We start from the raw sequence: 15,121 nt of genomic DNA on the forward strand, positions 1-15,121 counted from the left end.
CGACGAAAATCAAGCGGACTCGATGACCCTTCACTCGAGTGTAGTGGACAGCAACGAATTCTCGCGCAGGAGCAATCTTCTCCGGCCTCTTCCACTGCTGCCTGGGAACACGGAACAAGAAAAACAAGAATATCTCCAAGGCTCATGCTCCTTAACTAGCGGGAAAACTCCGGTTCGGATTCGTGACAAGGGAACGGAATAGCGACGCTGACGGGTGATGCTATGAGCGCGCGGTTCGCTATCCATGGATGAAAGTCCTGGAATCTGTCGGACGATCGAGAATCTGCCGATCAATGATGTACCTATTTGGAGTCCCATCCGCCAACAGCTTCTCTCAATTTAGGAGTTCGACTTGTTTGACGACTTTCTCGCGAGAGTAGATTTGTTTTCGGAACTCGAGTAAGCAAGGAGTTTCCCGCTATCGAACACAATGCATCCAACAAGGCGCATCAAACAAGCGAGTATGCAAGCGGACGAGCCGCCGAGTTCAGACAGAACTTCACCCAAACAAATATTGTGGTCCGACTGAATCGAGAAGTATGAGAAGAAAACTCATCCGTGATTGATGTGGACGACGAGCATCGCTTGACCTCACGGTTCACTGTCTGAATGGATGACCGATTGAATGACTGACTAGATGAATGAAGCGAGGGAGAGCGGTTTGAATCAACACTGACCAGCTCCCTACTGATATCATTATTGCTCTTCGCTGCTCACGTAGTCCCGACAGGGTCGAGTCACAGAAAGCCTTCCGGATCGAAGAGCTTCCCCGTGAGGACCCTGCCTCGGAAGTCTCGCCCACTGCCTCGAAGAGCATGAGCGTCTCCGCTAACAATGAGATTCCTGACGATATCGCCGGTTTGAAGAGCTAGATACGCAGCCTCGTAGGTGACGGGTTGTCCTAACTATTCAGGAAGGTTGGAGGCAAGAGAGACTGGACGGTGTTGAATGACATAGGGTGCCTGACTGACCGAAGGAAGAAAAGGATATTGCCACGAATCTTGGTGTCTCTTGGGCTAAATATTTGTCCTTAAGCATAGGGAAACAGGAACAGCTTCCACAGTGTGCTCACGAGTACGGGTTCTCGTCTATGAGCACCTTGTCGATACAAAGGGACGGGGAGCCTCTCCACCTGGTTTCCGCCGATCGCTTTCGTCCTTACCATCGTGGGAGGCTGAGGGGACAGGAATCCTTTTTCCTCGGAGGTCTAGAGAGGGATGAGCTTGAAACTCTTAGGCGACGGCACAAATCTCGCCAATGCTGGATCCGTCTTGCTGATATGCATTCACAAAATCGGAGGAGAAGCGAATCCCAACGCGCACCATGGCTCCATGCGTTGAACGAGGAGAGCCCTCCGTAATATTTCGGAGCGATCATCTTCCTCAAACAGTCGTATATGCCCTCGGGTGCAGTTGCCCTCTGAGGATGATGCTCATTAAACAATCCCATATCTCCGTTCAAGAGAGGACGAGCGATCGGGTGAAAGAGCACAACGAACAAGCCCACTCTGCCGCAGTCGATTGGTACCCGCTGAGAGTCGTTCTCGGGTCGGTCGCCTGGTTGGTTGATCGGAAGATGGGTTCGCTCGCTGGTTCGCTCACACACTCCCCCTTCGCCGGATTCTCTGTTCTCAAGGTATTCGAGATTTCTCTCCCCGTCGTGCTTTGACATAGCAGCCACTTGGGGCATCAAAGAGCGCCGCGCTGTGCTGCCCCAGGCTAAAGCGAGTCCAATTGATCGAGAGATCTGACTTATCCTCCATGCAGATCATCAGGAAATCATATCATGGCTATTTGCAAGCTCGAGTCTCCAAGCGGACACGTACATTCGCTCGATTCCAGGGGCAGCCAGTTGTCCGAGTCTGCGCGGCTCAACTAGCCATTTGTAGACATTCACACCAGCCTGGCCTACTGCTGCCTGTCCTAAAGTTCTCGGATCTTGCGACTGCTTAGGCCGCTCCTGGGTAGGCTCGACATCCCTGTGATATGAGTCGAAGAGTAGGAAAAACTCAGGATCGACTCGGGGTCCCCCGCAGAACCCTTGCACAGCAGGTCTTCCACGTTATCAGCACGAGCCGAAAAGCACAGACTGAATCTTTGTTCCGGCATCCGGTCTATGCTCGCGAGACGTGATTATTATAGGTGTCTTCATCTGATGTCCAGGAGTATGATCTTGAAGTTCATATCTTGCAGAGTTGCGTTGGATGTTTAGTGACAGGTCATTGACGCTAGAGGATGGCTTTGCTTCGGAGGAATCCGAGGCATGTCGTGGGCGATTGGCACCTGTCCTTGAGCATAGATTCTTCTCAGGCAGGGCTGAGCTTAAGTCTGGCTCGCTTCGTCCGAAGTCGGCCACATTCAAAGCAGGCGCGCTAGCGTCGGGAAAGCAGGCTGGCAACATGTTACATGCTCGCTGCATGATGCATGGTAAGTCATGCGGCACGCCGGCCATCGCGCCTGTTGTTCCTCCCACCAAGCAATGTGTAATGTTGCGCGCAACACAATGACCAGTGCACTTGCTGAGCTATTGGCCGTGAATTATGATCTCTTTAGGGTGCCTTAAAACTACAATACTTCAAAGCCAGCGCCCGTTCGCCGGTCCGGGTGCCACGGATCAAGCGTCACTTCTTCTGACAACAACCGTTAGCCGTCTCATTTCTATTCTGGTCCAGAGATGCCTGTTAAGAAAACTCGCCCCGAAACCGAAATGTTGTCCAGAGGAATAAATTTCTTGGCGAAGAACGACGTCTCCCGTTCCCGGACGGGGACGAGGGGATTCAAGCACGGCGCGTCTTGAAAGGCCGAGCGGAGCATATCCTCGAGAAAATTTCAGCTCCAATATGATGTCCGATCTTTTCCCTCAGATGATGGAGCTTATGTGAAAAAGCTGAATATCAAACGGCTTTGTATGCTACCGGCTTCAGATGTCGAGGATGCTGTGGAGGAATGGGAACGATCGTGTCGAGCTGTTTCGGGTGTTGTGGTTTGCTTTGAGATGAGGGTCGATAGAGAATGAAGAGGTTCTGGACGTGCCCTCTGCATCGAGTTTTATCAATGAGCTACTAATAAGGACACACGTGACCGGCGACTGCCGAGGACAGGCAGTGCGGGCTACCAGGTCAGATATCTCAACGAGCGAGAGAAGCCCGCATCTCCCTGAAATCAACTTGGAACGAGGTATTCACCATTCACATCCAGTCGGATTGCTCCGAAGTCAGTATATCGGTCCGTCCATCAACCGATCGGAATCCGCGGCGGCAAGAACATTCGGTGTTGCTCTGGAGTTATCCGTTCTCCGTGCAATTATTGCAGACTCTCGAGCTTCCTCCGGAGGCTCTCTCATGACGAGTTTCGTAATTGGCTTTACGGGGCCTCGCAGTGGATTCCCGCCCCGTATCTGAATGACGAGGGTCTGATCCCATTCGCGTTCATTATCCGGCGATCGTAGGGCGCTTTCGTCGGAGCGGAGGGACTCTCGGCGCTCCGAGATCTTGGTGAATCTGCAAGTTGATGTCGTCAACTACGAGGGAAGCTCGGCGTTCATAGATCGCGATTGGGGAAGAGAACCTCTTTCAAGGCCATATACAGGACATTACTTTATACTTTTTAGCATTTCTCCTGCTCTCATCTTTTCCTCCCTCATAATGAGGTCCCGCATGAGTGTTCGATCCGTGGATCGCGAACACTCGTCAACGAAGGTAGTCCACCTGCGGAACTAATCTGACATGCAACGGCATTCGATGGAGTATTTACCAACATCGCTATTTTCGGTCAAGTGTGTTCTCTTCGTGAATTCCTCACGAACTCACTTGGTCGGTCAGTCGGTCGGTCATTCAGTCAGAGGAGAAGTTGAGCTCCTTGAGGTGACAGTGTGGCAGTGAAGCCTACGGACTGCCAGTCAGGTATCGAACTATTTGGAGAAGGCGTGATAGCTGTGCTTCGAAGCGTCCAAGTGGACTGCAAACAGCAAGCTATTCTTTGGTGAAAGTGGAAGAAAAAAGAAGATATCTCAAAAAAATAGAAAGACCAAGAGACGAGGATCGACGATCACGACAACATCGATCGCCCCGTCGACATAACACACGGTCAGTAAGACACCTGCGGACCGTCGGCAGCACCCACCACCGCTACCACCTGAGAATGAGGCGCGTTCACATTGTACGCCGATGGGCCAACAGATACTCTAGACAGATTCGAGATTAAGAGCACTTCACCCGATGCAGACCGCTCCGAAATTTCTCAAATCGTACGAGCAGCGGTAACAGCATCCGTAGTGGTTGTGAGCAGTTCTCAAGGAGCGCGAACACAAATCACCATTTCCATAAGTTCTTGCTGATCAAGAGAGTGGGTACGAACGAGTGCCTTGTGACTTCAATAGGTTCCTACCGGGACGGAAACCCGCGCGAACGGACCAGGAACCGCTCATCTTGCAGGGAGAACGGAATTGGATATCGACTGCTCTTCCGAGGATGCTACGTCGAACGATCAAAAGTCAAGCTCCGGCTGGAGCCCGTATCCTATGGGAGTGAATGATTTCTTTCCGCTGGTCGAGGTTTTTCCCATGGAGTCCCTGCTTGAAGCCCCCAGTTGTCGTTCAATCGGCGCGGAAGCCGAACACTGTGTTCAGAGTGTTGAGCGACCCGTGTGTTTTAAGTTTGTCTCGCTCTATGGCTCGCCGACTCGCTCGCAGCAATCTCACCTCCCTGCTGAGATCCGGCAGAGCAAATGCAATTGCCGCCGCGCTCCGTGCTCGAATTGAACAGCTCAATTATGATCAAACTCAGAACAAGTGACATTTAAAACCAATCCACAACTCTAAATGCGAGTCATCATCAAATTGTCATCGCATGCCTCCCGTTTTTTTTGTGGTCGATCCGTGAGAACTCGTACTCGAGCTGAATCGACAGACTGACAGGCTGATGAGTCCCCGAACCCCCCTCATTACGTGTTGTGGAATGAGCCTTGTCCGGTCATCCCGTGGATCTCGAAGATCTCAACCTTTTTTCGATTGTTTGAGGAGGACTTCGTAGAATGATCAAACGATATCCGTTTCAACGCGGATCCCGTCTCCTTAATAATTATCGATCGCAAATGTTTCGAATGAACGCAACGATTCCCATCACACGGAAAATCATCCGATTCAATCGTTCTGACCCCATCTCATCACAAGAGGATTTGTTCATCCCAAGCAGCAACTTGGGCTGAAATATTCCATTCCATCGATTATTATCGCAATGTTGGTCGACAGTTATCGAGCGAAACAAGCAGGAGCACATTCGTTCCCACAACAATGAGCGGTGCTCTCGGTCTCGCGAGGGTAAGGAGGAAAACTACCCAGATTTCATGCCTTGACCGTAGGATGCATCGAATGTTAGCAGAGAATGTTCCACGGTCACTTCTCTTCCTGGTCCAACTTCTTACCTTCCGACGGCCTACTAGAATTTCGACGATTTCGAATACTCGATGATATCCACTGGGACCGATGGTCGAAATGGGTCGAGCCGGAGCAGATCACATGCAAATGCGACGCAACTGACTCCGTCGACGGTTCAAGTGTTCTTGAGATGAGGAGGATGGCTTGTGGGGGACTTCATTCCGAACTACTGTATTCTACTCGTCACGCGGTTTGTGGTTTTCGAGCGAGGAGCGGAAGTTCAAAATTTGAAAATTGAGAATTGTGGGGGGGCGATGTTCCTCCGACGGAAGATGGGAGATTGCTGATTGAGAGGGAAGAGTTGAACTTCTCCTCAATCAGACACAAGAGAGAATCCACGCGCAATCAATGAATGATCGGCTCATAATGCTTCCTTACTCGGCTCGATCCGTGCATCGGATTCAATGTGGACATCGCGAGATCGCAGCGGTCGTGAGACCTCGGCGGACTCCCGATCAATGGACCCGTGATGCAGGATGCTTTTCAGGCCTATGTATGTAGGGGGTTTGTCGGAGTTCGCTTGTTTATCTATTTATGTTTACGCTCGGCTGTGTTGTGACCGTTAATTGAAGTCGCAACCCGGAGACCTGTCGTTTCTCCATTATCCTCTACCGGGTTCGAAGAACGGACCGAACTTAAAAATATGCGCATCTCATTTTCTGGACACAATGCAAGAATAGAGGGTGGTGTTGCGACCGTCGGCAGATTCGAGGAAGTTTTTGAACTCGAACAATTCTGGTCGCTATGTTTTTCCACGCAGGTCATCCTGAGGTCACTTCGTGAGCTATGGGCGATTTCACCCATGCTCTGGTATCGGTCAGACTGTGAGCTAGAAATCATCTCTCTGCGTCAACATAAGCCACTTCTCTCACTTCGTCACGAATGCTCCCTCTGGGACTGGTTCAAGGTAACGAGAGGTCGCCGTTCGCTTTGATGTCCTCGGCAGATGAAATAATGATATCAGCTCCGGGATCCGGACGGAAAGTTTTCACCGAGGAAACTTCCAACAGCGAGCTTCCGCAGGTCGGCCTTGGCAAGCGCGACACGCTCCTTCTGAAGTGGGATCTCAGTTGAAATCACAGCTCACGGGAGATCGACCTTCGGCTCGAATCATTTGTTCATCGGTATTGGAGACGAAAACGATTGCGATAGCTCCGTTTTGCCTCCATCGAAGAACCCTGTCGACCGAGGACATGCGGCTCCACATGCGGAATCTCCACCTGCTCCAAAGAGCATTGATTTGAAGAAGTATTTTTTTAGTTTGTCTGCACTTCCTCATTTGCCTTCGACCCCAGCGGGTGCTCCGTTAGTCAATAAGAGGCCTCGGATTTTTGCGAAAGTGTTTGTTTGTGCGCGAAGTCTCCTGAGATGACATCGAATGCGTTCTCATGCTTCCTAATTCCAAGGGAGCTTCTCTCCTCATCGGAATTTACCGATTCCGACCTCCGCGCCACCGAGACTCAGGGACCCTTCCGTCCACCATGCACCAACTTCGCACCGGAAGCTGAGAGAACCGACGTTTTTCGTGACATCCGGGATATCGAAGCGACATGCGCGGAATTCGTCACTATGTGTCGATCCTCAGAGTCCAGACCACTCATCTCCGTTGTTCTCGCATTTCGTTTTTCTCAATGCTCCTCGCTCATTCCAAATGAGTTTCAATTTAATCGAGAGATTTTGTTTCCCATCGCTCAGCGGGCGACCGAAACTCCACAGCTCCGGCCGCAGCCTCGACGATGACGAGTGTGACTGAACAGGACCCCCATTTTTGAAAATGTTGTCAAGCGACCGACCAATGATATTTGTCGACGTCTGTTTCTTCATTTTCTTCAATTCGCAATCGAGCATGAGGGAGCAAGTCTGTTGACGGAGGAGTGACATCGAACGAGGCTCGTCACAATCGCACTGGAAAGTCGCATCGAACCGCGGTTCATACACGAAGCTGCGGCACCTCTCGGTGTGGTCGATCGGCAGTCTGAGCAAAAAATCAAATGATTCCTCGCTCGCCATTCTAATTTTTTTTTTGCTTTTTCAAACGCTTCAGCGCGAAAGCAGCTAAGCTCTGAAATCTGGCCGCTGACTGCGTCCCGCTGTGATGACGATTCAAATCAAAGCGCGATTTGTCGCTCACTCGCGATTCGCCTGATTGACTGACTGCCGGAGCATTCCTTCTTCGTTTTCTCCTTCCTACAATCCTACCGCTGTTTAACGGTACTACGACAAGCACCTCAAATACATCATCACAAGAACGATGATGTGCATGACAGCGACAGGAAGTCGTGAGAGAACGAACGGACCCCCGATTCAGAAATCTGCGGGAAACCTTCGGCCCGTTGTCGGTGATCCGGAATTGCTTCCGACATGGAATTCTCCAGACTGCCGGAATGGGCCGCTCGAGAAGAGTTATTAGACGAGTTGTTCTACAAGAAACTTGACTCATGCCCACATGCGAGTCATCGACTTTATTTACAAATCCGAGAAGCATGTCTCTCGCCGAGTTGCGTCCGTGTGACGTGCGCTCCAGGCCGCACCTGACACTCACTGTACAATGCACGCCAGAAATTGTAATAATAGCTCTATACCAAACATACTACACATGGCTTCGCTGAACTCTAAGACCCTCTTCCGGGGAGAACGAAAAAGAGAAGTCTACGGGCCGGAACAGAAGCCGATGCAGAAACGATCCACGAGTTTCTCGTTCGAGCAGGTAGTCGGATGAGCCAGAGCTCAGAAACTCTCGCCGTCTCGGGTCGCCGTGGGCAGTCTGACTATTCGAGCCTAACGGTGCCCGATACGATTGGGGTGTTGTCGCGAGTGAGTCGGGATCAGTAGCAGTTTTGTGCGTGAACTGACCTCGTTTAAGAAGCCCATCGTAGTTACCTCCGGGGCTCCGAGACGGCACTTCATTCCCGCTTCCGGGAAGAGTGAGAATCCGATGACTCTACTTGTTAGAACAAGAGGACGTCGAAGACCTTGGAGGATCCAAGGGCCTCATGAGGCGTCTTGGAACGACGGGGGTCCCTCTCCCCGTTCTTGACCGTCGGAGACCAATAGCTTCGGTTTATTCCTTACTAATAATATTATGTACTCTTCAACATCATCATCTACCACGTTCTCCCTTGTAGATGTAGATAGGGATTCGCTGTGAGATGTCCGTGACCGTCTTGTTGCGGATGAGAGTACTGGACCTGCTGATGGTGCAGGAGCTGAGAATGCAGATGGGCCTGCGGGTCGTGGGGGTAGCAGGACATCACTGAAAGAAAACAAGCTCTTTAATATGAGAGCTCTCTGGGCAGCCAGCCACGAGTGAGTGCGCTGACTAGCTGGACCGTCTCATTCACACTAACAAACACAATGACTCAGGAGTAGGCAGGAACAAACACTACAATGTCCTCCTGTGCCAAGGGATGGTCCCTCGGACCGTTTCTACTTTTTCCCAAAAGTGAAAGGGCCCACAGCCGGTAATAGCCGAGGGATAGATGCTCGGCTGCAACGAGCCGGCCGGGAAAAAGAGTCAGGAGCCTGTCCGGGCTCACTGAGCTCGTTTTTGAGACAGTTGCCACCGCTGAGCCACTCAAGATGAACTCAACGAGGTGGTGCTGCAGATGCTAACGGAAGTCGCCGACAGAGAAAATATTTTGCTTGAAGAAGCTTTTTTCTGCGGAGAAGTTTTCGAGTGGCAATATCGCATCAGTGAGTCGACCCCAGCGACCGGAATAAGATGACGCAGGAAAATGAAGACCCGTAAGCCTCATTCCTGTCTCGGAGCCCGGAGTTTCCTTTCAAACCGCAAATCGGTTGGTCGCGATTCGCGATTGCTTCGCAAAGTGTCGCGAACCAACAAAGAGCCGCTCCCGTTCACTCGCAACTCGCGTCTGACTGAGCTGAAAGCGTCGTGTTCGCCGATGTGTACACAGCTTCGAGATGCGAGGACTTCGGCGTTGGAGCCGAGAGTCCACTCCTTGTGCGTTTACGCTCTCGATTCCAATTCTGAGATGGTCCGGAGATCAACAAGACGCGACAGATGAGAGAGCAAAGGTCGAAACGAGAATATTCATCGGATCGAGCCGTTAGACGTTCGGTGTCGGCGCGTTGCTTCGCGTGAATCGAATGACGAGAAGGGAATGGAAAAGAAGGTTCAAGGATTCAAACTCACTCTGTTGGTGGATGTTGTCCGGCGACGATGAGTCGTGCATCATGTCCGGCGAACATGGTTTGCCATCCTTAACAAGTACGGGAACGGCGACCTTGCGCGGCGAGTGAGATTCGGACATTGCCTTTTCCTTGGCTTGGCGTTTGCACTTGTAGCGATGGTTTTGGAACCAGATCTTGACTTGGGTCGGCGTGAGATGTATGAGGTTGGCGAGGTGCTCCCTCTCGGGCGCCGATAGGTATTTCTGTTGTTTGAAGCGACGTTCGAGCTCATAGACCTGCGCTTGAGTGAATAGAATCCTTCGCTTGCGACGTTGCTGACTGAGGGGGAACTGGAGGGGCCCTCCCGATGACGAGGGGATCGAAGGCCCCGACGACGAGCTCATGAGCCGGGATACTGGAAAAAAAGCTGCGCTTTTGGCCTCAATAATCCAACATTTCTGTTTACTCTATTGGTCTACTTCGTCAGACAGTCCGCCCGCCAGCCAGCCAGTCAATCAGCCAGACGGTCGCTCGCTTGCTCGCTCTGTCGGTCGGTGGGTCGATAGGGCGGTCATCAGGCAGGCAAACCGTCGTTGTTGTCATTGTCGCTCGTCGAAGACAAAGCTCCTTCGAACAAGTCGGCGCCTGTCAACTCGAGAGCACTTCAGCACTTTAGCCGCGTGGGAGGCCAGCCACAGCCAGACGTGGTTTGCCACTTTCCGAGGCAAACCACCTCTTCGTCGGCCGGTTTTTATTTTATCGTTTTTAGAAAAAGGCCACACAAGAATGTGGTCGACTTGAAGCGCGAGGGGAAGTGGCTTCTTGCTCCCCATGCAGACGGGAACACCCGACGAAGTTAGGTGGAAACCCGAACTTCAGAGAGGCCAATCGAGCCGGGAATGTTCTCCGGAGACTGTTTCCGGTGTGCGACAAACTCGTTCTCGAGACCGTCCGTCGTTGGAGGAGATGGAGGTCAATTCAATAGTGTCCAATCAGCGATGTAAGAATCGTTCGCTCGAGATAGAATCGCAGAACGCCTTCACCGTGAGAGATGTCGGAAATTCTCAGGGAAACTCTCGGGCTGGGAACACGCACCTAGGAAAGTCCCATTCCGCTTCTCGTTCGCGAGCGATTCCCTTCTTATCCGGGAGAACGGAATTATTTTCCTTTAATTTCAAAGAAATTCCCGACAAATCGACATGCTCGAGTCAATATGAAGATATTTGCGACCGAGAGCTCGCTGTCTATGTGTGTGCGGGTGTACGCGATCGGAATAAAGGTATGCGAAGAAAGACGATCGAAGTAAGATATTTGCCCGAGTTGAAGAGGTGTGACTGGCATGGGTGTAAACACAGCTGATGAAGAGAGACGTCATTTTTGACGGACAGCGAGCCGCGTCGGCCGCTGCCGATGCTCGACCCATGAAAAAAAAATCGACGAACGATGAGATGTTCGCTTCTGGCTTCGTCGGGGATTTGCACAGGTGCTTATTCGCTATATGCTCCGTACGGATGTGTCGCATAGCTCGTCATAGCGCCAACAATACGCTGTTTCCAACAACGCCACCGAGCTGCTACAATGACGAGCAATCATAGAGAAGGCGTAAACGATCTAAACAGCTTATAGTGTCACCCGGCCAAGTCATACGGCGACATACAACAGTGCACGAGAGAAGGAACTAACTTTCAGATCGCTCGATGCTGCTACGGCTAGAAATATCTCAGCCGAGCCTCTGTCAACTCCAGACCCGCAGCATATCGGGTCTCAGATCCGACAGGGGAAGGGAGCGGGTGCGCGAGCCGGAGACCCGCGGGTGAAGATGTGGTGGTGTCGAGCAGAGTCGTCTTGCCAGGATTCGAAGGACGAGCATCGACGAAGGAATGAGCACGCGCCCTCAAATTTAATCTCTTCGACTTTCGGCGGGATGCGGGGTATTATGCGGGTCGGGATGAGAACGGACTAGTTCCAAGATTCTCCCGTATTATCTACCTCGTACTACCGCCGATGTGCGAGAAGCTCGCGGGGTGAGTTTCGAACCTCGCGCTGGCTTGCGGAAGAGACTCGACCGACGCCTGTCGCCGCTATGACAATGAAATCTACTCACTGGCAAAACGAGGATCCGGCGAAGGAGTCGTGGTGTACCATGACGGATGCTGATTGCTCGTTTGGTAGATCCCTTCGGGAGAGTAGCCGCCCGGCGTTCCCTGCATACCGTTGAAAGGCGGTGGGCAGTAGTTGGTAGCGGCAGAAATCGGTGCTGGCGAAGAGTTCATGTCGAACGCTGGCTCCACGGGAGCTCCAGATATAAGACCCGGAACGAGGAACGGAGACGATTGCTGAGTGGGTTGCGGCTCTAATTTCATTGAGGACATCCTTATCTGTGAGGAGGAAAATTATTCATCAAAAATACACGACGGAAACTGTGAGCTCATCGATTGATTTTTCTCTCCTCGGAGCTTAGCAAACCCGTTGACCGCTCCCCGCAAATGGATATGGGAGCCTAGGGATAAAGCCTAGTTCCACTGAGGCTCTCTTCCACTTATTAGAGTGTCGAGAACGTGCTTCATGTTGCTTGAGTTTCTAGGAGGACATCGGGCTCTTTTGAGAAAATCGGAGCGAGTATCTATCGCGATTCGCGATGGAAGACGCGGAAGTCCTCCGTGCGGTTCTCCCACGTTTCTTCCGGTGAGAGCGCCCAATAATCTCGCGAGAAGATCGTCCGGGCTTAGGGAAAATACATGGTCAGGACTCGGGACATCGGGACTATGTCAGGGGTGAGAAGGGAAGTGTCGGGAGAGCTCATCGAGGTACAAGTCGGAGTCAAAGGCGGCTCCTCAACCGTTCCAATCTGCGCGCAGTTGCTGAATTCAAGTGGAGGAGTCGCAAGACTGGGAACCTATGGGATGAGTCGGCCCTCGCGCACCGACTGATCGAACTAGCTTTCCCTATCGGATATACGCACAGGAGGGTATGAATGAGACGGCAAGCGAGTCCCCACGAACCCAGCCGCACAGGGTGTTTACTAACCTGTACTGCCGTCTCCTTGAGAACCGTAAGTTGAAGAGATTGGCGACGAGAGTACGACCGAGTTTCCGGGTGACGAACAGCTCTCAGCCGAAGAACAAATCGTTGTTGAAGTCGGCGACGACGACAACAACAACGACACCGACTACCAAGACTGTTGAAGACAACAGCACTGAAGTAGAAAAAGACGAGTAGGAGAAAAGCCACAGGCGTGTGGCACTTCGGAGTGCAGTGCAGGTAGACGGGCAGCAGGCGTCAACCGTTGTCGTCGTTGTCGTCTAGGAGGCACTTCTCTGGATGGTACTACACTTAACAGCTTGTTCTTCTGGAGTGCAGCCACGAGAGCTCTTGGACCCTTAGCAGACGGTGGCAGCGGCAGCAGGCTGGATGGTTCCCTAGCAGAGCGGCTTCGTCAGTTGGATGCTGCTTGCTCGCTCGGTTAGTCGGCTGGTTGGTTGGTTGGCCGGTTGGATAGTCGGTTCGTCCGCTAGGCTCGACACAGCAAGCAGGCAGGCAGGCAAGGCAACGCAAGTAGCAAAATCGCGCACGAAGACTCTCAGCTGAAGGCTCTTGAAGTGAAGAGCTCTTCTACAGCGCACACAAAGGAACGAACGATGCAGCTCTCCAGACTGGAGCTGAGGGGACCTAGAGGCGGAGCTCCGTGGAGTCCCAGCCGCCAATCGTCGTCCGCCTATCAGCCCATTGGAGCAGCTCGTCGACCAATGACGACGCGATCTGTTCGCTCCAGCAGCGAAGGGTAACTGATTGACTTAAACAATCAACTTGTAATTGCTACAGCTTCTGTGGAGGATTCGGCGTGGCCAGCGCCGATAGGATGACGGAGACGACTCGTTGTTCGACGGTAGCTGCTTTCTTTCCGTCGGTCTAGCTGCTTTCTTTCGGGACGGATCGTTTGCCTAGCCGATCTTCTCACTCGCGACGTCCCGGCTTTCCGTCCGCCGAGTAGACATCAGACGGTGATGTTCCACTTTTCCCCGCATCGCCTCCGGCAAGGTTGCCTCGCCAAAGGATTTGGAGAGCCTCGGAGCAGGACTGTCGTCGAAATCCCAACTTGTTGTTGTTTAGGAGAGTCCCTAATGAAAGTGTGTTCGACTCGACGTTCGGCGTTCAAATTTCAAAGGATTAAAGGAGAAGTGAGTTGCATCGGACGCCTGCAGCAATGATCATCGAGTCAACGGTTTAGTATCAATAATCCCCCCCTACATCAGGCATTGAGTACTCTTTTAAGAAGTTAGGTGTGATCGTCTTCTGACACGCCGACACGCCTCGACGATGTGTGGAAGTCTTTTGAATCCTTTTGGATGACTGCTCCTCCCTGCCTCCCCGCGGCAATCTCGCTTGGACTAGAACCTTGGAATTGTGATTCCCTGACCTCAAAATGCCGAATCACTTCTGGGCTTGGTTTACTCATCCCGATCCTACATTTCACATCGGTTCTCACCGGAAAACTTCCACACGAAGCTCCACGTGAAACCTAATCGATTTGGATTCTCCATTGGGGACCAGAAGAATAGCCTCTCTGGAGAACGGATGATAGCTTACACAATAACCGTTTTTAAAGCTTACACCAGCGGTTCTCAAACTTTTCTCCCCGACGTCTACCCTAAGCCTGATGGGGGGCGCTCGCGTCTCGCAAGGTGATCACCGTATATCTGAGAATGTAAAATTTCGACCTGAACAGGTCTCAGTGCCGTTTTCTCCATGGAATATGGCTTCCTCGATCAATCGTACAATGATTAAAGACTTATTGCAAACTAGCAATGAGCTGGGTGACCTCTCTGAGACGATGAATCGGTCGTTTGGGAATTCTAGGGATCCTCCGCGTCTCTCCTGAACTTCTCCCGCGTCTCCCCCGGGAGACGCGTCCTCTTAGTTTGAGGAACGCTGGCCTACCTAATAACCGTTTTTATAGCTTGTGAGTGTACGCTGCGTCGAGGATCTCGAGATGAAATTCGAGCCCTCGCTCCCTCGATCATCCGTCCTTCTGCGATGGGCGGAGGTTTCCGAGCCACTTTCGGTTGAACCAATCGAAAAGAAAAGGACGGCGATCCGGGAAAAAATTCGAAGCATGGCAAGAAGAGCTTTGGATAAACTTTCCGACTCTCGACCACAGCTCCATTATTCGGCTTGCTTGCTCTCGGTCGGGGTAGATGAACTGTATCCCCGATCAGTTCCCTCCTCTCGAGACTATAAGCTCACGGTGGAGCTGAATGATACTGTTCATCGCTCTGATCGCAAAGTACCCTGGATTTGTGATCTTGGATGAGTTAGAGAACACTGTTGAACGCTACGGGCTTCCTATAGGACCGTGATTATTAGGTGAAAAATCTTCCGCTATGCCTCAGCGCGCCGGGTTCACCTATGAGTGGGTCTAGATGACAGTGAAGATCGTGTCTTTGGAGGTTCTATCAGTTTCCTTTTTCTTTGCAATTTCGAGGATGATTCCGGAGTTGGGCGATTTGGTGAAGAGGTTTCCTGTTCGATGCGAATATACTCCATCTCTATGAGC

At 51.8% G+C, this 15,121-nt stretch overlaps 1 protein-coding gene across 1 annotated transcript; it reads right to left on the reverse strand.

The window, feature by feature from the left end:
• Positions 1-8,537: 8,537 nt before the first annotated feature.
• Positions 8,538-11,939, reverse strand: LOC100905301 (homeobox protein XENK-2-like). Its single transcript, XM_018641200.1, has 3 exons — positions 11,672-11,939; positions 9,590-9,982; positions 8,538-8,686 (listed from the first exon to the last, which is right to left on the reverse strand). Exons 1-3 carry the CDS (start codon positions 11,937-11,939, stop codon positions 8,538-8,540), a joined length of 810 nt encoding a protein of 269 aa, XP_018496716.1.
• Positions 11,940-15,121: the final 3,182 nt, after the last annotated feature.

The sequence above is a fragment of the Galendromus occidentalis genome, unplaced genomic scaffold (genome assembly GCF_000255335.2).
Source record: "Galendromus occidentalis unplaced genomic scaffold, Mocc_1.1 scf7180000077526, whole genome shotgun sequence".
Classification (NCBI taxonomy): domain Eukaryota; kingdom Metazoa; phylum Arthropoda; class Arachnida; order Mesostigmata; family Phytoseiidae; genus Galendromus; species Galendromus occidentalis.